The sequence below is a fragment of the Calonectris borealis genome, chromosome 4 (genome assembly GCF_964195595.1).
Source record: "Calonectris borealis chromosome 4, bCalBor7.hap1.2, whole genome shotgun sequence".
Lineage (NCBI taxonomy): Eukaryota > Metazoa > Chordata > Aves > Procellariiformes > Procellariidae > Calonectris > Calonectris borealis.
Genome location: NC_134315.1, coordinates 78,065,556 through 78,090,179, shown reverse-complemented (window position 1 = coordinate 78,090,179; position 24,624 = coordinate 78,065,556). Strand labels below are relative to the sequence as shown.

Sequence of the window (24,624 nt, the reverse complement as noted above, 5' to 3'; positions counted from 1 at the left end):
AGAATTAGAAAAGTAGTGTTAGTTTCCTATAAGAAGAGCGTGATGTTTAAGTTCTAACAGATCAATGTTTAAGTTTTGATAATTACCCTCTACAGAGCTGAAATGCAGTCTGGTGATGACAGCTATTTCACTTACTTTAAGAGGTATGGACATAAATAACAGCTGAGCAGTTGACCTCAATATCTGCTGAAGCTGAAGACGACCGTTTTGAATACTCTGAGGTCTCTGTCTAGCCTTCCATGCACAAAAGACTAGAACCCACTAGGGAACTGTTGTTGGTTTTTTTTTTTTCTTTATTTAGTAAACAGGATGGGAAATTACTACAAACACTGAATTCAGTCAGGCAATGATGTCCACACTTCTAAGCTAACATAAAAAGTAGTGGAATGCCGGAAAAGGCACTGTATGTTATCTTTTTCAACTGGGCACACTTCGCATCTTTATCTTTATTCAGATGATTCTTTTAGGCCAGATTATACCACCGTAAATCTACGCAAACAGCTGTAAGCAACAGTACAGTACCTCCCTTGTGAATAATTCAGTATTATAGCAATGGTCCAAGAAATGTCATCTTGCAGTAGCATTACTGCAGTGTTTTGGAAGGTTAGTGTGCTACTTAAGTGGAAAAATCCATTTTCTGCATAATTTTCAAAACTACTGAATTTCAGTTTCCTTAACTTCGGAAGCAATAGATACGAGATCCTAATTAGGCTTTGAGATACCTTACACAGAGTATGTTTCAGTAGTAGATGTGGCCTTTATACATTGAAATTCTTTGGCTTCTCTAGAATAGCGTGTTTAATGAATCGCAGAAGGAAACAAGAATCACGGTAGCAGTTTCAAAATAGAGTGTTACTGAGGGAATCTAAAAGAAGGACCACCCCCCAACACACACACACACAAACACACAATTGTTGGTGTCATAACGTACACGTGTTAAGTGTGTGTCTGTACACGTTCTTCTGGGTGAGAGCCAGCAGAAGAGGCAGTGCAAGCTTTCCTATCGGCTTGTGTTGAATTAGAGCAGTTCCTGCCTCGCCTACGGCCTGTCTCCCACCCTGATGGAAAGGAGAGGTTTTTTCATCAATAACATGACATTGTACATTGTCATGTGTGGTTTATGTTTTTTACTGTCAAGGGTTTTCCCAATCGTTTTTGGTGAGAAAAATCTGACCTTTTCAACCCAAAAGTCTTCAGGGATAGTAGTTTTTATTTTTATGTATCTATAAAATATATGGGTATATTAGATATATAATTAGAACAAAGAGCAAACACACAAACTATCTCCAAAATACAGAAGTCTCCTGACTTCATCAATCCCAAAGGAAACCAAGATTAACTTTGATTTCCCTAGGAACAAAATCCTGCCCTTGACACTGAATATTCCTTGACAGATAGTTGTTGTTATAGAGCAAATTTTCAAGATGTGACTAGCAAGGTCTTCTAGAGTACAACAAACCACATCAAACACGCAAGGGATATCTTGGCACTTAATACTTGAATTGCCAAATGCAAAACAGAATCTTTCAGAGAAGTAAGACCCAGAAAATAATGGGAAAAGAAAAAAAAAAAACATATTAATAGCAAAATTATATTTTATCATTGTCTTATTGGGATGCAGCAAACTACCAGAGACATTGCTGTACTCTTGTAGAGTTGCGGCAAGGGATCTTTTCCATGTCTTTTCAACCATAAGAGAGTGAAAGAAAGGTGTGGTGTTGGTTTGTTTGTTTTTTCCATGAGAAGTCAAAATCCGTAAATACTTACGTATTGAAGTGGATGATGCTGCAGCCAGAAATACATTCTGTGGCATGTTCATTTTCCTGTAGCCAATTTCTGGTCTGAAAGCAATGACAATGCCCTAGTTATTTGAGAACGGGTCTCTAGATACGTGCTTTCATAAGCATCATTTGGTGTCGTACACCTGTATTAGCGTTCAGGGGAAGAAGTTTTTGTGAACAAAATTATCGCTTGATGCAAACTTCTTTTCCAGGGATCCATGGAAAAACTTTCTCCCTGCTTGCATTCCAGGGAATTGAAGGCTGGCTGTTAAAATCTCGTGGAAATGCCTTTCGATTGGTAAAGCAGAACCAAGAACGTGACATAGACGTTAAGTTACTGCTTCTCTACAGAAGCTGTTACAGCTGTGGAGGGAACCTAAACTTAGTTGTTGACACACTGTTCTTGAGAACGACAAAAGAGATTGTGTTCATTAGGCCAAGCCCATCATTCTTGCTAAAAGCAGTCTCAGGTTTCCATGTATATTTTCAAATCAAATTAGAAACGCTGCTCCTGAGACCTCCTTCAGCTGACAGTGATGGATTGCACAACCTGATAAATAGTAGGCATTCCTAGAGATGTACTAATACCAGAGTCGCCACAAGTGGTTAGATAATAAAAACATACCCAGAGCCATGTATGTAAATTAGCAGAGAGCTTTACCTCTTCCTCTGATAATGTCCACAACTGGGGAGTGGCCACTTCCCGAACAGAAAAGGGGAAGGTTTGTTCCTCAATTGTTTTTTGAAGCTAAATGCTATTATTCAGTCATGGTGGATTTCCTCTGGCTAGTTTTTTATCAGCTATAATTAAAACAGCCAGCTCCTTTCACTCAGCTCTCAGCACATACTTACACAGCTAGATCTACAGTACTTAATCCCACCAGGAGAATCTTTGTAGCTCTATCTGTTTGTTACCTAACTCAGCTGTAGAAGAAAGCAAGAGAAATGGAAAAACAAGCTTACTGGCCTTAAAAAGAAAGAGAATCCACTTAAACTCATATGGTTGCGGAAATTAAATTACCCGCGTTTCCTCCACCCACTGAATCAGTATAGCCTTCACATTAATGTTGCAGTTTTCTTACTTCAGTTGCATACTAAAAATGCAACAGAATACAACTGGGGAGACTGGGATTTGATGCCATAATCCAGGAATCCGGCACCTTTCAAAAATATAATTCATGTTGGAATGAGCTGTCTTGGAAGGAGGGAAGTGAGAACTGCTCCGCTGAGCGTGTTCTTGTTTCGTGCCCTCTGCCCAGTAACGGGCTTTCTTGTTCAAGGGCTCAAACATGCCGTTTCCTTCGGGAGAGCTGGGGTTTGCTCAGCCATTTGATCTCATGTGCGGACGAAATTTTCACCCGGTAAAATCTTAATAGAAAAAGCTGAGCGTTCAGTCAGATACCAGGCCTTCAAATCAGAGGTAGGTCGAAGGAGACACCCAAACAATTACTCTCTTAATTGACTAATACTTTTATAATGTGGCTTTGCGGTGATGAGTCTTTTTGCAGTCTCTGACAGCAAACGAACGTAGCAGAGTCAGGAGTGAGACATTCTGAAATCTGCACAATCCAGAACTACAAGAAAGAAAGAAGAGCTTTTAACACTTAGCCCTCTTCTTAGATTGTTTCCTTCTCCTCAGTGATGTTAAAACTATGATATATATAGATTTGTGATAATGTAGCTTAACACAGGAATACTCTTCTATTGGTGAAAACTGAAAAGGAACAGCGCTTATTCTAATTTCTGTGCAAGGAATCATCATTTTACTATCAATGGATAGTAAAAGGCAGTTTGCTTAGTGCTAAGACAGGAAACAATGAGTTGCAGATAACGTAATTTACTATAGATGTGAATAAATTATTATCTGTATTAAGCAATAATGACAATTTTCCTTTTTCACAAAGTTTTTTATACAGGCAGATGAAGCAGTATTATCTAATTTGCTAGAAGAGTTACAAATGAATGCAAAGTAATGAAGACATCATCAGGACCTTAGGAGAGCATCTTGTATAAGCGCAGACAATTAGTAGAGCAGCTAAACATGAAGTCTACAGAGACAGTTCTCGGAGGAGAAATAAACTTGATCAGAAAACAAGTAACTGTGGATATCTGAAGGGGAAATGTGAATGTACCAGTTGCCTATATGGCAAGTGAGTAGTGAAAAATGAAGAGACACGCTTAGGCCTGCCCTTAGGAGAGTGAAGTTTTGCCTCTTGTTAGGTGCCTTTACTGATGTGTTGTCTTTCCTACAGCTTTTCTTCAATGCTGGTTGTCTACAATTACGTTTTTGACAGCAAAAGTTCCTTTGGTATTCTTCACAGCAAAAGCAAGATAGCATTAAAAGCTACCGTTTGGGAAGGCCAAAAAATCATATGGATTCTACCAAAGTTGCAGCCTTCCCAGTGTTTCTGGCTGATCCCCGTTTACCAAATTGACCTTTCAGTGATTCAGAAATAGCTAGCCTGTATCACTGACCTGACCACCGAACCCTGTATCTCCAGCTGCTCACCGTGCTTGGCAGGAATACCCAAGGAAAACACTGATTTCTCTGAGGTGAAGCAAGAGATGGGGAAGGGGGGAAGCATGCTCTCAAACTCTCAACTTATTGTACAAACCTTTGAATTTTCTTTCTTGTTAATTTGTGCTAAATTTGGGCATGGACCAAAACCCTCGCTCTGCAGCGTTTTCCCTGTACTTTGATTCAACGTTCAAATGTTCATGAAGTAGGTTCACGTCGAGGTTCGTCCCTTTGTTCTCAGAGGTTTGCCTGGCTGCTGCCTTTTGCTATCTCTTCTGCCTCTAAGAAAAACTGATGTTATCTTCTAAAGAGAAAACTCAAGATTGTATTTGCAACTGAGGATTTCCTGTGTGCCTATCCCCAGCCCGTGCAGTGACGGCAAGGAGTAGCTTTACATGGCTGCACTTTTTCAGAGAGCTTTCAGAATAGTCCTTGCACAGAAGCTGAAGAAATCCCCAGCTACCGGTGACTTTGATCTCAGATAAAGGTCAACCTGTCTAGCAGAAAGCGTGATCGGAAATGCTACCTTACGTCGTCCTTCACTTTCTCTTCCTTACCCTGAAATGATTCACTGCACCTTTCAGGGTATGCCTTCACCACAGCACCTATGGTTTTCACTTCAGCTCTTCAGAATAGCTTTATTTTATCTCATGCACCAACCAGCTTAAGCCAAGGGCCACCAAGATTTTCAACGAGCTGATAAGAAACTGTCCACAATGCTTATTATTACAGCAATGTTTAATAGCTACTGTAGGATTTTTTTGGTTTGTTTAGGTTTTTTTAAAATATATATAGGCCTACTAGTGTAAATGTTAATAATTCACAGTTATACCGGTCTTATCCCGACAAGCTCATGTTACTTCCTTGCACTGAGGGTTTCCAAGGCTCTCCAAGCACGCTGTGGGTCTTGAGCCTCCAAAGGCTAACACCTGCAAAGTTCCGCCTAGCGCAACGTCCAAGTTGCTGACACACAAAGCTTTTGGGAGCTGCAGATCCCGGTTGTTTCTCACAACACCCACCTCTGCAAGATTACCACTGCATGGCTGGTGGGGGAAATGACTTACACATTCTACAGGTAAGACTTGGCGCAACAATTTTGTTTATAATTTCGTTATACATGCTAATGTGTAGGGTTTTTTTAAAATTGCTTTTGAATTCCTGTGTAACTTCAGAAATGTTGTTACAGCTGTGAAGATTGGTTATTAACTGACAAATAACTTGCGTAAAGGTAAACACTTTCTCTGCTGAGTTTCCTCAAAGCCGTATTGGCTCAAGATAGTTATCACCACAGAAGATGAGTGACAGGAACAGTAAATATCGAATGCTTCAAGTACAGGCTGTTTGTCACCTCTTCCGTCTGAAACGATACTGTGCTGATAGATAGGATGGTTTTTGCTTTTCACAGACTAAGCCACCTCGCACTGCTTAGAGGGAGGAATGAAGCGCCAGCGTCTGGGACTGAGTATGGGTCCTCCTCCTCGGCCGGGATTTGTGCCTTAGCAGGGGCTAGGAGATGCCGCTTAGGGGGAAATACAATGGTATTCCCAGGTGGGATGCAACACAGAAGCAGTGTTACTCGTTACTGAGAGTGGGAGGATCACAGTTTATCCAATTCATCTTTACAAAGGTGCAGTTCACTACCTATAAAGGTAAATCAAGTGACCTAGAGATGAAAGTTGCTTTTGGGTGTGGATTTGGAAGAAAAACAATCAAAAAACAACGATGGACTCTGCTTTTATTCTGTACAACACGTCTTTTGGCACGCCGAAGCCTGCACAAGGGAGAAGTAGCATGTGACTGCAGAAGGTGGAGGTTGTCTCCGGTACATGATCCTCAAAGTGAAAGCGGAAACAGGGATTGAATCACGACTATCAGCCATCATTCAGTCTCTTGAACTAATTCTGGGAGGTTTTTCAGAAAGATTAACTTTGGGCATAGAGCGCCGGTCTCTCTTGACTTCTTTTGTTGTCAGTGGGAGAGACAGGCTCCTTCAGAGGACAGTTTGGAGATGGAAAATAACACAGTTGCATTGGATTCCTGTCTGTGTGTCAATCCTCAAACTAAGGTTGTGCCAGGATGTAGTCATAAGGTGTGTCAATCCTCTTCCAAGTTGCCAATTTATTCTCCAGAATTTTAGCTCCCCATTTTCTAACAAAAGCTTCTGGCTGCTATCATTTCCAAGAAAAATCTAACGAGATGACTTGCGTGACATGCAGGCATGTTTGCTTGAGTCTGTGGAGAGCCTTCTGAGATAGCTGTAGGGTTTTCCCTTGTTCCAGTGAAGTGTTAATTTGAGTGCCAAGTGATAGTAAATTGCTGCCAGTGCTCTTGGTTATTTTACTGACCCCTTTAAGCCCAGTATTGTATTTCTAAAATCAAGCTCTTAACGCTTGGCGTAGTTGTTTAAGGTAGTACCTGCTTTAGAGATGTGAAAAGAAAGATGTTAAGCAATGTTTTTACAGCACTATCCTAGGAAAAATACATATGGACTTCTATAAGAAGACAGTCAGTGGCTAAATCCGAGTATTCTCAGCCGTAGAACAGAGCCCTGCTGGCCCAACAGACTGATTGCTCACCTGCTGCTGCCTCCATGCTCCCGCTGTCGATGTCACTGCAAGAATTGCTGTACGTAGCACACCTACACACACGCTGTCTCTTTTGGTTTGTCTTTATTATTTTGGTTGTTTTGTGAAAGAAATCTAAAATAGAGCAGGAGAAGATAGATTTGCACCACTAAGCGCTACTCTGCACGAGTAATTTTTGTTAGTTTTCGTAGTCATTTTTGTTCTTCGGTAGGAATTTTTGTTAATTTGAACTCTGATAGGTTCCGAAGTTTTCAGACGGATTTCACTGAAAATGGTAGTGTGTCTGAGAATGCTTTTGGTGAGCAATCACATTTTCTAATTCCCCTAGCAATATTAATGATGATTTGGGATATTTTTATGACTATGCCTAAGATTTTTATGTTGTTTTTTGTCGCTTGAGCCTCTATAATTGGAAGACGGTATTCATAGTTTGTCTATATCAGCAGTCTGTTAATTACAAACTTAGAAGTATTAGTGATATTCCATAACCTTTAATGCATAAAGATTTTATTTCATAGAGAAATACGTGATTGAAGTAAAGTTTTTGTACAGTGGTGGAAATAAAAAAAAAGGTAGTTTGGGTATTTTCTTTCCAAGCCTAGTGAAGTTTAATGAAAAATAATTGCGCTACATCCATGAGTGTGATCTGGGCGGACAGATTATGTCACAGAAGAATACCTTTGTACTGGTATCTTCTTGTTTGTGGGGATTATTTGCTTTTGGTTAAATGGTCCTGCTAAGCAGCTCCACGTATTCTTAATACACATTTTTTTTCTTTGGGGCAAAAGGTGGGAGAATATGATTTTTGTGAAAGAGATTGTAAAACGCCAGTTAGAATGTTTCAGATAAACTTGGGGCTACAGCGATATTTAGCCAAGCACTAGAAGTCTCAACTGTTCCAATACATTGGATGTTATGAAATAATTCTCAGAATTTTGATTTCTTTTTACATCATTTTTCCATGTTCTTTTAGTCAACTTTTAAAACACTTTAGTCACTCAAAAAAAAAAAAAATCCAAGATAGTATTTGGCCACAAAAATAATGACATTGAAGGCATCACTGTGATCTTTTCAGCACCATGGCAGAAATGCAGTGATGAACTTCGGATGGGACCTTGCAGAGTCCGGGCTGCAAAGGCAGTGGAGAAGGACAACCGGGTCAACTGTATCATCTCTCGGTGCTTCAGTACCATCTGTAAAACGGTAGGAAGAGCCGTTTCCTATGTAATGGAAGGATGACAAGGGTAAATGCTTTCTGAGGTCCTCAGCTACCTCTTTTATAGGCTGAAAGAAGCAGAAACATTTTATGAATATAAATGAATAGCTGTTCCGCCTGCCTAGACCCTGCTTGAAAGACGCTGATGCTAAAACCCCCACAGAAATCTCTCTAACGTTATCGGAGGAGCCCTGCGGAACCTAAGCCCGACGACGGTCTTCTGTCAACCGGTACCTAGAAATAAGCGCGTTCTTTCTCCCCGTGCCTTCACCTGCCGCTCGGGTTCGGCCGCTCTCAGCGGGGCGGTGCGGGCGGCTGCGGGGACCCCTCTGAGCTCGGCAAGCCGCCGGAGCCCGGGGCCAGTCCCCCGGCGCTGCCCCCCGGGCCGGGCTGCGGGGCCCCGCGGCGGCCCGCTCCTCCGCGCTCCCCCTGCCGGCCGGGAGCGGCGGGGCGGGGGCGGCCCGGGGCCGGGGGCGAGCCGCGGCTGCCGGGACAAATCACCGCGAGCGGGGGGAGCCGCCACCTGGGCCACGGCAGCGGCGGCGAGGGACGGGTTGGCCTGCGGCCCCGCACCGGCGCCCCATCGCCGGCTCGCCTGGGGAGGGGCCGCGGCGGAGCTCGTCCGGCGGAGCCGCCCCGGCGGCCGTGACCCGTGCGGGAGCGGCTCCCGGGAGGGCGGGGAAGTCCACTCCGGGATTTCGGGGGCGCCGCGGAGTGACACATTGACATCACGGGGGCGCGGCCGGGCGGCGGGCGGGGGCTGCGCGCTGAAAGGCGGCGGTGCGCGGCCGGAGTCACTCCGGAACGGCGGCGGGGCAGCGCGGAGCGGGCGGCGGGACGGCGCGGCTGCCTACACTGCCCGGGCTGGACTCCGCGCCGGGGCCGCCAATGTGCCTCGGGAAGCAGGCGTTCACCTTGGCCTTAGGTAAGCCCGGGCGGTGCTCGCCGCTCCCCCGCCCCACGCCGGATCAGGTGCCGGGGGTGCGGGCGGGCAGCGAGGGGCTCCCCGCAGCCGGCGGGGAGGGCGAAGGGCTCAGGGGCGGCTGGGGCAGCCGCGGTGCGACCCGGAGCGCTGCTTCGCCGCTGCGGCGTGGGAGGTGCGGGCGAAGGGCGAGCTGCCCCGGCTGCTCTTGCCCGCTCCCCTCCGCCGCACGCCGGGCGTTCGGTGCGGGCTGCGGGAGCGACTGCCTGACGGGGGTGCGGGCGGGAGAGCCGCTCGGCTTCCCGAGTGAACGGCGTTAACCGGTCACAATTTGCTGGTAATTATAAAACTTCCAGTCGGGTAATTGTCCGTCTTGCCTAACGCGGGGATCTCGCTTGGTTGCCGGAGCCGTGTTTGATCCTCTCGAAATACCGAGGAGGCTCCAGAGATTTTCGTGCAAGACTTTTGTGTCCAGGGCTGCCTTATGTTGCCGTTTTCTCCCTGACGTGCTGACCGTGCTCCAAGCCTGTCAATCGGCCTCCAACAGCAACAGCAAGCACATGGCAATGTGCAGAGAGCTCGCAGAGCCATTACGCTCTGCCCCTAGCTTCGGTTGCAACTTGCTGAGGTGTGCCTTGAAAGCAAGTGCCTCTTCGTGATTTCTTTCAAAAAAGACAAAACAAAGCAAAACAAAAAATCTCTTGCACTAGGGGTTGTGGTTGCACGTTGCCAGAAGGGACTTGCGGCAAGGACCATGCGGTGAAGCCGAGCGCCGGACCCGGCACCGCTGCCGTGCACTCACCCCCCACCCCCAGCGTGGAGGGATCGCCCGGGACTGCTGCGGTCAGAAAAGGGAAATAACCACCCGAGCAGGAGCCTCGCATTCCCCGCGTCTTCTTGGAGACCTGCACAAGTGCCCCGCACTGCCTGACCCTGCTGCCCGGTGTCTGCGGCAGCCTGCAGCTGGCTTACGCTAGATCGAGAGAAGGGAGTTTGCAGAAAGGGCTTGATTTCTTTCCCGTCACCGCCAGACGGAGGGACTCGCGGCCGAAGGAGAGCGCATCTTCCCCCGGCGTCCCGCGGGCACGGAGGGGTCTGGCTCCGCGGAGGAGCGGGTTAGGGGAAGGCGGCCCGCTGAATGCTGGCCCCCGAGACAGGAGGGCCGCGGCGGGCAGCGGAGCTGGATTTTCCTCCGCTGACCGAGTAGGACGTGGAGATCCGTCAGGGCTTTGCGGAGACGAGGAGCGCAGCCCGCCGGCCTGCCCCCACCCCGCGGGGCTGGGAGGGCGAGGAGCCGGGGCTGCAGCCCCGCCGTCACCCTGCGCGGCGCGGCCGCCGCCGCCCGCCCTCCGCCGAGCGGATTCGCCGTCGCTAGCGGCTCCTCGGAAATAAGTAAGTGGGGGACTCGCCGTGCTCTTACACCGGAGCCGAGCGCAGCCCGCTGCCTTGCGCGCCGGGAGCGGCGAGCAGGTGCCGCGGGGTACAGCCGGCCCGGACCCCTCCTCCCAAAAACCAAAGCCCCGCTGCGATGGGGCATCCGCGGGCGGGGAGCGGGGGTCGGGCGGGAGCGGCGCGGTCTGACAGAGCCCGCGGCGGCCGCTGCCCGCCCTGCCCCCGGGGGCGCGGCGGGCTGTGCGGTGCGCCCGGGGCCGGCTGTTAGGCGCTGGGGACCGCGGGCGGCTGAAAACAAGCATAACGTTAAAAAAACAACTCCGACACCTCTTCGCTGGCGGCCCGGGGGGCGTGGGGGAGTGAGGCGGGGCAGGGGGAGAGCCGGCGGGCCCCGAGCCGCGGCGGCGGGGAATCCCCGGCGCTTTAGTGGCCGGTCGGCCGGGCGCTGCCGCTTTAAATGCCGGGAAGTCCGCCCTCCTGAGGCAGCGCCGACCTCGGTCTCTGCCCTCCCCCTGCAAAAGGGGGAGGAAAGAAAAAAAAAAAAAAAAAGCCCTTGTTTTCATTCATAACTTTTTTTTTTTTTTTTCCTTCCCCTCCTCTTCCTTCCTCTCCGTCAGCGGCGTGCTCCGCGCCTCGCCCCGCTCGGGGCGCAGAGGGCGCCGCGCCGCCGCCCGCCCGGGGCTGCCCGGGGCGGGGAGGGGAGCGGGAGCGAAGCGGGGCCGGGGGGGCGGGCGGGCTTTGCCAGCGGCTGTGGGGACAGCGGGGCGATCGCCGAGGGGCGGGGAGGGAGCGCCGAGACGCGGTGGAGGCACTGAAGGCTCTGCCTGCCCTGGCTGCAGAAGCATGAGGTCTCTCGCCGTCTTTGCTGTATGTTATGTTACGTTATTTTTTATTTTATTGGCCGGGGGGGAACCAGTTTAAAATTTATTTGCACGGGGGTGGAGGTGGTTTGTTCATCTGTGCCGCTTTCTCCCCGGGCTGCAGCTGGTCTTGTCAGTCTGCCTGCCGTGTTGATGTTGCGCTTTCCCCCCAAAGATGGCACTGGATGTCTTTCGCATTTTTCTTGGGATATTATTTTTCATTCCCTGGGGAGCCCAGCTCCCGGTTGGTACAGCTGTAAATCTTTCCCTTTTCACATTCATTCACCCTTGGTCTGTTGTGGATTTGTAGTCAGTGCTTGTGAAGGAGGCAGCTTGTTATGTGGGGTGGATTAGAAGTGAACGTATTTAGTTTTTTGTTTTCCTTTTTTTCCCCTCTTAATCTGGCGACCCTAAAGCCCGCACAGGTGACATTAAACGTAAAACGAAATCTTTGACTGCTGGATCAGCGCAAAGTCTTTGTGTCGTGGCAGAAGCTGTCGCTTACCATTTATTAGCGGTCAGAATGATAAAGATGCTAACTACCTGTTAGAAGAAAAACCTTTCCCGCTCTTGTCCCTCCCGGTGCTTCCACGCCGCTGTGCCTTTTTCTCTCTGGAGTGGAGAACAGCTCCGTGCCAGCTGTGGTCTGGGTAGGCAGGACGGACTCTTTCTCCTGATTATTGGATGAGCTTTGGAAATGCTTGATAGCACTTACCTTTCTCCTCTTTCAGGTAAACGTGTATGACATCTCTGGGGGAGTGAAAAGGGACTTTTCCCCCCGCTGTCAGTAAAGGAAAGCAGTTTATTTTCTTGTTTTTCTGTTATAAATGTGGCATTTAGATACTCGTCTAAATTGTTACATAGATACAGAACTGTCACTGCAGTTTTCTCAATCAGCATTGCAATCTTTGTGTCAATAGCTAGGCAGAATGAAAAGGAATGAAAATGTGTAACGTTTATTTAAAAGATAGACTAGAAGATGTTGTATTTATTTGAGAAGCTTTTAATCTGTTTGTCTTGTGAAAATGGATTTGTTCTTTGTGTTTTGAGGTTGGATTTTTTTTTTTTTTTGTCATCTGCTCTTAACGTTCTTATGAATCCTTAGGTACTTTTTATCTGACACCTAGTTCATCTTAGCCTTCTCTATCCCTTTTTCTTTCACACCCTGGCCTGTGGTGAGAAAATACTTGAACACGGGCTGTTTGCACCCTTGCTTTAATTTTATAAGGAGCCTATTAGATTTGTATGCTGAGTTACTTTCTTATAGAAAATGTCTTGGCCACTTGACAGTACTTAGTTTGAGACTCTGTAATGCACATACGTCACTTTAAAAAGGAGACTTTCCAAAAGTACTAGGAAGCAAATCTGTTGAGCTTTCTGATGCTGCACATTCAGACAGAAGAGTGAGAATTGTGCGTCTTCTTTATTCTGCCATACAGAACGTGAACCTGGTCGTGTTCTTGCCTGATTCCAACTTAGTTTTGGGGGCATTTGGAATTGCTATTGCTAGTTAGACAGCCGCTGAGTTCGGTAGCAGGTGAGGAGCACTTCCATGGCTTGCCAAGTAAGCACACAGGTTAATACGGGAATCTTTAATTTTTTTTATTGTTTTTGAATGGCACGGGGTCTCCTTTGCATTCCTCATCTATGACGCCATACCCAGACTCTCCCCATGACTGGACTTTGGCCAGATCCTCAGCGTTGTCGTAATCCCCTGCTGAAAGGGATCAGTACCAGGTGGCTAGGGCAATTTGTGGTTTGCCTTATCATTCCTGCTTTCAAAAAGTATCCCATTCTTTATTTCTCTTTTGCCCTTGATCTTGTGTATGTGTGTATATATGTACACATGCAATGTTTATTTATACCTTCTGTCTTATTATTTCAGGATTTCAGATGCATGCCAGGTTCCCACTGAATGCCAGAAGTAGAGATCACTACAGATGGAGCCCCAAGGTCAACATGGCAGTGGTGGTTCACTAGTGGTGATTCAGCAGCCCTCCTTGGACAGCCGGCAACGGCTGGACTATGACAGAGAGAGCCAGCCAACAACTATCTTGTCACTGGACCAGATCAAGGCAATCAGGGGCAGCAACGAATACACCGAAGGTCCATCTGTGGTGAAAAAATCCGGGCCGCGGACAGCACCGAGGCAAGAGAAGCATGAAAGGACTCACGAAATCATACCAATTAATGTGAATAATAATTACGAACACAGACCCAGTCACGTGGGGCACGTGGCACATCAGCAGCATCATGCCAGGGCTCCCGTCCTGAGCAGATCAACCAGCACGGGGAGCGCGGCCAGCTCTGGGAGCAACAGCAGCGCCTCCTCAGAGCAGGGGCTGCTGGGCCGGTCGCCTCCATCCAGGCCGGGCTCAGGCCACCGATGCGATCGGACAATCCGGACGCAGCCCAAGCAGTCGTCTCTGATTGTAGACGATCTGAAGGGTCCTTTGAAAGAGGACTTGACGCAGCACAAGTTTATCTGCGAGCAGTGTGGGAAGTGCAAGTGCGGCGAGTGCACGGCGCCCAGGGCCCTCCCGTCCTGCCTGGCCTGCAACCGGCAGTGCTTGTGTTCCGCGGAGAGCATGGTGGAGTACGGCACCTGCATGTGTTTGGTCAAAGGGATCTTCTACCACTGTTCTAACGATGATGAAGGGGACTCTTACGCGGATAATCCCTGCTCTTGTTCCCAGTCACACTGCTGTTCTAGGTACCTGTGCATGGGAGCCATGTCCTTGTTCCTGCCTTGCTTGCTCTGCTACCCTCCTGCGAAAGGATGCCTAAAACTCTGCCGAGGGTGTTACGACCGCATCAATCGTCCGGGTTGCCGATGCAAGAACTCCAACACGGTCTATTGTAAACTGGAGAGCTGCCCCTCCCGGGGTCAGGGCAAGCCCTCATGATTTCTGGAGGGAGGTTTACTTCCTCCAACTTCAGTTTTTCAGGTTGTAGCTGATTATTTTTTTTCTTCCTTTCTCCCTCCCCACCCCCACCCCCCCCACCACCCTTTGGGGGGGGGCTGTTCTTTGACTTTCCTTTCTGTCTCCCCAACTTCATACGCAAGTTCTTCCCCTTGCATCTTTGCTCTCCTCTTCCTATTGACTTGGCTGAGTGTGGAGCGTTTTACGTAGTCGTTGCTGCTCTTTGGTAAGTGTGGACCTGGTATCTGCATCTGCCGCTCACTTTGGCGCAGGGTCTTTTGAGTTTGTAACTGAACCACTCCTGAAAGAGACAGTGAGGGCTCACTGGGCTCTTCAACCTTCTTGCTCTATATCTTCCCAAAGATGTTTTTCGTTCTCAGCATTTTTTTTTTTTTTCCTTAACCCACTGGGTTTCAAGGAAGAATGACTTTCATGAGTGAGCTGGATTGTGAAATGTGTGTGTTCTTTCTGGAGAGGGATGTAAAATAAAGGCTTTGCCAAATGAAAGGCCTGACTCTTCTATAAGCAGCCTGCTTTTTTTTTGCCTTTCCCCCCCTTTTTCCCCCCCTTTTTGTCTTAACTTTTGGAACATTCTCAGTCCTGAGAATTACCCTGCTTCCTTTTTTTTACATTTTCAATGTAACTTCAGTTTTTGCTACACTATGTAGATCTTCACATTGGAGACATTATGGCTGCAACATACTCATTTGTTTCTTTTGCTGTCAAATCTTTGAAGGATATTGCTCACTCCACCCTCCTACTCCTGTTTTTATAGTCTATCAGTATCAGTTGATATTAAAGTTGGTGGTGTTCATATGTCCAAACAGCCTTCAGGTGCCATTGAGTCACCTAAACGTTCTTGAATCCTTAAAGTTTCTTGTTTAGTGAATTTAGCTCTGCTCTGTACTTTATAATTTTATTCTGTCCCTCTTTTATTGCCTTAGCCACAAATTGTGGTCCTTTTTTGTATATTTTATGTATAAAACACAAAGTTGAATCCCAACTATTTTTAAGACAAAAGTCTGTTTTTTTATTGTAAAGAATATTTATTATGTGAATCTCTATTATTTTATGATATTTATTGCAAAAGACTTTGAAAATGTACTCATGTCTGAATATAACAAAATATCAATACTTAACGAAATAAGGATGACACGAAGAAAGTACATATGTTAACTATAATGCAGAAAATATATTAATTAATGAAAATGGCTCTTGAGTTCTTTTGTTATAATGACAGGTTGTGAGCTACATACGCATATTGCTGGGTTGTTGGGGTTTCTCCTCCTTGCAGTCTATCAGGTAGCAAATAACTTCCTATTGATACTTCAGAACCACTAGTCTGTGCTCTAGTTTAGTTTACCTAATTTTAAGTTTGCTAACTATATATCAAGTAATTTTTTGCTATGGGATCTTTAATACAATTGAATGTATACGTTGTGCTTAACGGTGCCAAGAAGCATAGGCCCTATTTATTTACCAAAGCATTTGGAAATACAGTTGTGGAGAAGGAAACCATAACTTCAAGGTTTTTGTTTCCTAAAGAATACCAAATTAATATGTAAACCTATTTTAAATTTTCCTATATAGAACTTCTTGGCTGGTTAAATTGTACGTCAACTGAAATAATGAACCTACCAAGCTCAAATCTAAATAAAAAGCAAGAGGCGGGATAAAAAATAACGGTTGTGTTGCTGTAGTTTGCTAGCTTTGAAATTTGGGGGGGTGGGGTGTTTGTGCCGATGTCTATGGCTTGTTTGGTTCTTTTCCCATTCGTTATCCCAATGTCAACTGAATCTATCTTCTGTCTTTAAATTAAAAGCTCTTAAGGGTGACCTAAGTGTCACAGCTACTTGTGGCCATTTAACATGTATTCAACAAAAAAGCTTTTCATTAAGAGTGAATGGGGGAACCTCATTCTTCCTGTGGGTCAAGGCTAACATCACAATTCTTCTAAAGTAAAAGTTTATTAAATTGATGTAATTTCAGATGGTATCCAGAGTAAGTGGTTCTAGAGAAACTCCACTTTAAGAACACAGTAATAACTTGACAAATGTGTCATATCTTGCGTTTTGAAATCCTGCTGCTTTGAATTGCCATATTCAAGCTGTTCTGTCTCCTAGCATATTGATGATTTGAATAAGCTCGGCTTTTGTAGTTAACTCCCTCAAAGCTGATCCAGTGTCGTATAACGAGCTGACTGAAAAGTTGCATTCTTTGTTAAATGGCACAGATGACGTCTGCGAGGTGTAAAGTGAAATCATCATTTGGCTACATCTAGGAAACCACTTGCTTTGCAATATACAGTTGGTAATAAAGCTCTCCCAGCCTCAGCCTGACAAAATTGACAGGCTGGGAGGCTTGGGGGGCGGCAGTGGATGTATATGAAGTCTGCTTTCCAAGGTACATTCTTCATGAGATGAAGCAAAGCCAAGAGAAGAATGTTTCTGAGGAGTAGGCGACTTGCTTTGCACTTTCCTATCACTGATACTTCTCTAACAGTGACAGCTGCAAACAGCCCTTGGGAGACAACGAAATCCTTGTCAAACAGTCACCGCTGGTCAGATACGACCATTTTTAAGACTGGCTTCTGACACTCAAAAATACTGAGCCAACTGCCTTTTCATAACTGGATATGATCCAGCCCTGTGTGGAGTATGTTTGCTCGAAGGGTGTTAGTTATTCCTCTTCAAAAAAAATGTTATACTGCTTACCGCTGTCTCTCTCTTTTTTTCAGCCGGGTGACTTATGTGGGGGCTTGGTTTGGTTCCTAGCAGAAGAGAAGAAAGCCCAAAGGACCCACATGTACTCTGTCTTTTAATGATTATCTTCCATCACGAGCCATGTCACAGCACTGTTTCAGTTTTCTTTAAAAAAAAAATCAACAAAACCTACACTCTCACTCTAAGTAAGCATTACTTACTTACTTTACTAACTAAACTTTGGGAAAAATGTCAGGTTGCAGTTCCCTAGGAGGAAAGTTTTACTTTGACCTACACGGCTATGAGAAGATAACAGTTCCTTGTATGTCTTAAATAGTATTCTAATTGCCAGGTGTTACCTAGAGAAGGCAGTGTTAAAGCAATGAGAATAATAGTTTTTTTCTTGGGTTAGATGCTGTATCATTTGTGCTTAATATATGTCTATATATTTCAGTTCACTTTCAGGTCCTCTGGAATGTAGGGTCGTTGCCTTATATTATGGAAATGACTGACTTCTCTCGGGCAGGAAGTGTAGAACCACGCAGGACTGCATGAGAGCAAATGAATGTCTTTCTAGCGGAAAAAAATTGAGCAAGCTGACAGATGGATGAAGTAAGCCTCCACAGCTTGAAGAGACAAAAGTTATTTTAAATATGCCTTAAGTGGTCAGTCATTATAATCTGTTCTACTTTCTACAATATAGCAACCGGAATGATCATCTAGAGATACTGTACTTTGTTGTAAGGGGGTTTGCTGAAGGCTAACGAGATTTCTGGCTATTAGGAGACTGAAGTGCAGATTTCAGTTCTTCAACCCAAAATTTCCCAGTGGGCTGTTCAGGTTACTTTCTACACGTCTGTAGAGCAGAGGTCCATTACAATGTAGATCATAAAAATTATTTCTTAACCATTTTTAGATAGCTTTGAGATCTTACTTTGAAAAATAAAGAGAACCCTGTATAAAACGATGGTGTAATGAGGCGGTAAGTTCAACTGACCTACTAACCTAATTATATAGGTTGGTGATGGATTTGAACAAGCCTGCCATCTGGTTAGACACAGCAGAGTCCTGAGATGTGTCGCCTGAGGTCTGGGATGAAGGAAAAAGGGAGGTCCCTCCAGCAAGCCGGAATTCAGGTCTTGGTTTGCTTCGTGTCTTGAAAATTGTGGTAAGAGATGAGTTTTGGAAACAGATGGTAAATAAGTTTGCACGTTCCCTGCTGGAGGAATACATTGCTAGGGTGAGAATTTGAGAGAGTTGGGGTGTTTCTCTAAAGACGGCTTCATTACACTAATGCTAGTGTGGATGATAGCGTTATCTGAGGGGGGGATAATGCTTAACAAATGAAAAGTACTTGCTCTTGTTTATGGTTCCATATCATAAAGACAGGTGGGAGAGGATTAGCTCCTCTGTCTGTGATAAAGCAAATCTGTTAAGAGGGATTAAAAGGGCTAGATGAAGTGTTTTAATGGACTTATATGAAGTAATAGATTTTTGTCCTGGAGGAATGTTCAGGACTCACTGATACTTCTCTATTTCTCGTTCTGCTAAAATTACCTCCAAATTCTAAGGAATCCTGATTAATTGTTGGCTTTCTTCCAGCTGGAGCATTTATGTCAGTCATGGTGGTGCTTCAAAAAACCTGGAATAAAACTGCGTTCTGCTATCACCCCTCTGGATTTACCAGCCTTGGACAGTGCATGGGTTGCACGGGTCTTGTTCTACTTAGCCTTCATCAGCGGGCAAGTTGGTTTTAGGGCAGCTCTTAATCATTTGTACTTCCTCGCTGGGGTTGGTTTTCACCTTTCTTTCACTGATGGGAGTAGCCAAGGCACGGCCTCTACCCTTGGCATTAGTTACCCAGCCATATGGGCCTGTGTCATCAAGCTTTATACTTAATGGAAGGATCTATTCAAAAAACGTCTAAGCTACCCAGAAAGTTTCCTTCAGCATGTTCTGCTTCCATGTTAGAGCATGGCCACGGGACTGATGCCCCACTGTCCTGGGCGGGGGGGATAAGGATGGTCTGAAGTTGGGCAGCAAGCACAGCCCATGGATCACCTTTCTGGTGCCGTCTCTGCATTTAAAAATCCCAGCACAGAGTTATTTAGGCTCTTTGTGTACCCTTGCGCTGTGAATACTCACTTGCTGCAAGTTGAAAGCTCTTGCAGCGCGTGTCCCCACCACCAACCACAGTGCAAAAGCCCAGGCCCTCGCCAAGCATTTGCAGGAGGCATCGATCCCTGCAGGCATTGCGATGGCCATTGAACTTTTCAGTTGCATTTTCCATGCCTGCGTGTGTGTGGGTGTGTGTGTGCTTTGAAACGAGCTTTGTTTTTTGCGTACCCAGGTAGCAGTGTATAGGTACTGATTTGCTCTCACTTCAACTTGATTGGGAATACCTTGCTCTGTCTATATTTGTGTATTCTGTTAGATACTGGGTTTCTTGGCTGGAGTGTTAAATCCAAACTTAGTGTTAAAGGTGGCCACCATATCAGAAGCCAACACAGTTGGAACAAAGCATTATTCCCGGAGAGATCTTTACTGCTCAGTTTATATTTGTGATAAAGAAAGAGATGCAGCGCTGTTGATTTTCCCAGTATAATGCTTGCAGCTGCCACTCCCACTTCTCCTGCTGAAGGCGTCTTGAGATGAGATAATTCCTCACTTATTAAAAAATACAAATACAGGACAGAGCTCCTGCAGACCACACATGGTCTTATTTCTTAGGTTTAAGTATACAGGGGTTAAACAGTAGTCTTACTGAGTAACTTTTGATTTTAGCTTCAGAAAAGGACCAGAAATTCACCTGGATTTTTCAATATTCCTGACATACGCACGTGACAATATTGTAAAAGGAAGAGGAACGGTGTACTTCCAGGGGAATGGCATTGTTGGGCGTATTACAAAATTAGCTATCTTCAGCTTGAAAATGTAATTGTTGTGAACTGCTCTTTTTTGAAGAAAAGAAACATACATTTGTTTTAGTCCTTGGAGAAAGGTGTGCCCGATAGCCGTGCCTCTCTTGCATTGTAAGCACGCCCCATTTTGTAAACCTTTGTATACATGTACAGTGCTACGAATCTGAAAACAAATATCCTACAGAACACGTTGTCAAAAGGCACAAATGTTTGACAGAGGCTCTACCCCAAAGGGCTGAACCTCATTGTGTTTGTGCAATAAGGAGCACAATGGGACTCGCATCCTGCCTGACCCTTCAGGGTCGCTACCGTACTGTGACTGGGTTTATACCACAGAATATTTCTTCTGAATGAAGTTGATGGATTTACACCGGTGATTAAGTTGGTCGGGCGACAGCGTACTTACACTGGGGCCTAATGCCGCTGCAAGCTGTTCTGAATGGACTTGATACCGGTGGTAGGGTTTTCCCCGTTTTCTTTTTTGTTTTTATTAATTGGGTTGGTAAACACAGCACGCTGTCTTATGAATGTCTAGCATTCATAAGTGTTAGGATGTTCTTAGTTTATATGATAAAGTAACTGTGAGAAGCAGCTGGAATACCCTAAACATGCTGAAATTATATAACTGATTAACTACTTAATGGTTATTTTAAATGAAATTGCCTGTCTTCTGGTGCATGCTTCAATTTCCAAACCATCTGACAATTCTTCCAGTGCTGTGAGGATTCCTCTTCCACACTTTAAGCAGGAGCAAAAGCTGAAGTTACCTGGCCTGGTAATGGTCCTCTCCAAAGCATCACTTCTTGTGTGGTGTTTGATTTGATGCTTTTGGGTCTGTGCACTTTATGAGTAGGACACTTCAAAATGAAAATGAATAAACTAGTTGCCTGGAAGAATGGGGGAAGTGCTGGGGCTTTTCTCTAACCTGGATATTGGAAGATTGCACAGTACCTTCATTTTAATATCAAGGTTCCTAGCTGCCCTTGCTCAAAATGCATTTTCAGCCACGTTTATTTCTTATCAAAATCAAGTCTCATTTATCCAACCCCTTCTTTTTAGAGAATAATTGTACACTTGTTCATTTTTCTACATAGCACGCAAAGTTCTTCTGGATGAAACATGCTGCGACTGTGTAAGCCATCTGTGCTACTACTGAGGCACTTGCTGATTTAATACATTTCTACGTGTTCTGTATCTCTTCTGAATCACGATGAGGATGAGCTTGGTTAGTCAGGGTGGGAAATACAGTATAGTTGGATCTCACGATTTTGTTTTGGTCCGAAGTTCAGATCTAGGTATGAATTTTGCCAAAGTTTGGCAGTAGCTGATGTCTGGTCCTGAGAGTATGTGAGGAACTACTTATAGTTGTTATACTTGCAAATGCATCAATTCTGCTGCATTAAATAGTCACAGGGTCTCTCTGGGAGCAAGTGGTAGACATACAAGAAGCCCTTCTGGAGTCTCCATAGAGATTTTTGTATGGGCTTTCAGATCTTGGGCTTTAGAGCCTGTGTGCTTGTTCCTCCCCTTTCCATCTCTTGCCCTGTACTGGAGCAGAAGCACTTGCCATGGTAGTTCCAGAGTCATCCATCACTGCTGCCAGGTGCAGATAACATCCCCTGAAAATGTTAATTTGATTTGCTGTTCCTGCTGACAACTCCAACACACTGCGTTTGGGATAACTTCACCTGTTCAGGTGGCAAAAATTGCAATACCTCCTTAACAAGTAGCTCAAAGCATGTTGCACTTGGACTTAAATGCTTGTAAAGCAACTGTTACGCCTGATAAAACACCTCTGAGGAAAATATTTCCCTTTTGGTGCTGGGAAAACGGAGGCCGTGAGGCTGTGAGGCACTAGCACAACCAGAAGTCTTTCACCAGCAGCGTGGTGTTTTACTTACTAGGTCATCCTTCTGTATGGAGAGATGAACGGATGGGAAAACCTCTTCGTGCCTGAAACTGTAGCGCTTTCTGGAGAATATTTATAAGTTGTATGTTGTAACATGCCATAGATTGTGTGTGCATGCAGGCGTTTGACTGTGATGGTTTAGAAGCAATGTTAATACTCTTACAGGGAAAATACATAATTCTAACACAGGGACCAATTTACAATGTTCTTGATACAGCACGCTGTACAGTATGATCCATCTGTAATGAACAGCTCCACATTTATTAGTTTTTTGGGTTTGGTTTTTTTTTTTTTTAATACTATTTAAAATGGCAGTGATCCTGATCTCCGGGTGTCAGCATTTGGATATGTGGGAAACTAGGTAGGAGCCTAAATAATACATGTTACTTGCGGGGCTAGAAACTAGAGCCATATCCTATGGCCTTCTAATTAAAACTCTTTATTTCCACAGATTTATTCCGTGGGCCTTCCTAAATAGATCAGCCTTGGGTTTCTAATGGTGACTACTTGAGGAGGAATGTAGCCTTTGTTACCCTGAATAGTCGGGAGCAGATTACCGGGCTGCCAATTTCCTGTTGCCTTTCAGAGCTGCAATTTGAGCCCTATTTGCTCCTGGCTCTTGCACAATTGAAAACAATGGGTGGCTTCTTTCAGGTTTCACTTCAGAGCTCTTAGAAACTGGGGAAGTGGCAAAAGCCCTACTTTACAGGTAATTAACAATAGATAATGTTTGCTCTGCGTTTTTGTTTTTTTTTTTTTTTTCCCTTTTTTTTAAAAGAGCTGATAAAGGTAGAAGTACACACCGAGCTCCCAATATAGATACTGCACAAGTTAGTCTTGTGGATGCTGTCCCAGACATAACCCTAGCAAGGTGATGATACTGGGTCAAACCTCCAGGGGAATAAACGAAAAAGCCGAGCAGAAGAGCTGTCGGGTTGCTAGCAATGCTGAAGGCTGAGCAGCAAAGTCTGGACAAGCTCCCCGTTTCAATCAGCCCAGTATGTGAGTGGTTACTGTTGTGAACCTGCTCTTTGATTTAGGGCCCCTTTTTATTGTATCCTCTATCTCCTTTATTAGGTGCATGTTTCCCGTACCTTGTTGACGTTTATGTAGGATAGTTAAATGTTTTCTTGTGTATATTCAGTTCTAGGAAACCACCTGTCCTGTAAAGTTTATCTTAAATACAGAAGCTTGTTTTACCCCATAAAGATGTAAGTGTCTGTTGTTTAACCTTATCTTGTTAATGGAGAGCTGTGGACACCTAGGAAGGAGATGCAAAAAAGATGCTCTTGCATCGTTATTAGTATTTATCTAAAAATGGTTTGGGGCAGACAGAAAATGTCTAAATTGGGATGTTCAGGCACCTTACAGGTAGCAGGGAAGAGATTAACATCAGAATAAGAGTCACCTGCCCTCAGAAGCGAATTTTGTGTCTGCACATTGTAGGCTGTGAGGTAGTATGCTGGCAAGTTTTGCAAAAAGAAGTGGGAAAAATAAAAATGGACCTTTGCCCATGCTGATTGCGGAAATTTCTCTTTGGGCACGTAGAGCTAGCTATTTAGTCGGCCTTCCTGTATATGTGGAAACTTCCCGAGGACGCAGGAGATTCGTGCACACACATAATGTAGTCGCTCAGTATGTAACTGCCCGCTCGCATTCTGCGTCTGCCAACGGTATGCGTGCAAAAACTGGAGGAGGGATGGAAAAGCTCGCTCTGGTAAAATCTGCTGCAGTAAATCCTGGCTAATACAGGTTGCACTACTCAAATTTTTGCTCTGGGTGAAACTGTTAGCAAACCACACTTGCGCTCGGCATCTCTCCTACACTTGCCCTCCTGAGTTTTGTTCATGTCTTTTTTAACAAGGGCCCAGTTTGGTGGTGGGACTGCTGGCCTGAGAAGTTGCTGCCTCCCTTGGTAATGCCGATGCAACTGTTTATAAAACACAGGTGAAAGGAGGGGAAGGGACTTCTTGTGCTTGACTCTGGTGGCAGGGGAATGTGGGACAGTGCCAATACCTGGAGGCAGCAGGAGCGTTTTAGGGCTGCCTCTCTGTGTTAAATGTGCTCTCAGGCTCGGGGGCAGTCATCTACTCTCCCTCCTTACTTCCCTGCCTGAAGACACAGCCTTGTAGGTGGTTACTGAGACTGCAGGGCTACACGCCAAAACAGGGACGTATCTAGCAGCACTTGAGGAAATTCTGTCCGTGTGCTCCATCCACATGCATTTGAACAAGTAAGCAAAGTATTAAAAAAGAAATGAAAACAAGAAGCAATTCTGCACTTTATGCCCGTGTTTCTGAGTTTCCCACGAGGCTTGTAGAATTTCATTAGCTTTAACTGTGAACATGACTTCTGCTTCTTGTTCTCACCATCTGCGAGACTTGGAAAAACTGTCTGACTCAATAACCTACTTCTGTTTCTCCTCCTTCCTCTCATAGCTGCCCCTCTTACGTCTACGACCTAAGTGATACCTTTTAGACTGTAAATCTTGCAATAGAAACTATCCCAGAAGGAGAAAAGGATGGCAGAGTTGCAACACTTTGGATGTACGTCTTCTCCAGAGCAGGAGCAGATGAATGGATGGCCATGCCCTCTGTTGCTGATCTTCATCGGGAGCTCTGGAAAAGAGGAGGGAGAGATTCTGAGCAGAGGCTTAGAGCCAAGCTGTAAAATTGCCTCACTGGTAGCTTTGTTATGAGATTGTGATTATTTCCTCCTTTCTCCAGTTCCTTGCAGATAATTTACAGAACATATACATGAAAAAATTTTCCTTTCTTTGGATAACCACAATGATTGCAGGGGTGTGAATGAAGAGGAGCACTTAGATGCATTTTTTTTTCGGTCTATCTACATGCTTTGCACTTGAGGTTTTGTAAAACTTAATACTCTTAAAA

The 24,624-nt window shown here is 45.3% G+C and overlaps 2 protein-coding genes across 2 annotated transcripts in view; both read left to right on the top strand.

Annotated features, from left to right (window-relative positions):
• The window catches only part of AFG2A (AAA ATPase AFG2A), a 226,313-nt gene extending 218,871 nt beyond the window's left edge, over nt 1–7,442 (top strand). Inside the window, exon 17 of the mRNA XM_075150207.1 lies at nt 4,034–7,442. Coding sequence (XP_075006308.1) covers nt 4,034–4,238 — 205 coding nt within the window. The 3' untranslated portion in view covers nt 4,239–7,442. The remainder of the gene's footprint in view (nt 1–4,033) is intronic.
• Nucleotides 7,443–13,200: 5,758 nt separating this feature from the next.
• Nucleotides 13,201–16,167, top strand: SPRY1 (sprouty RTK signaling antagonist 1). Its single transcript, XM_075150217.1, has one exon. The coding sequence runs from the start codon at nt 13,215–13,217 to the stop codon at nt 14,178–14,180; it is 966 nt and encodes a 321-aa protein (XP_075006318.1). The 5' UTR covers nt 13,201–13,214; the 3' UTR covers nt 14,181–16,167.
• Nucleotides 16,168–24,624: the final 8,457 nt, after the last annotated feature.

Excerpts from the sequence above, each read along its gene's own strand:
- SPRY1 (XM_075150217.1), top strand. The coding sequence starts at position 13,215 with ATGGAGCCCCAAGGTCAACATGGCAGTGGTGGTTCACTAGTGGTGATT.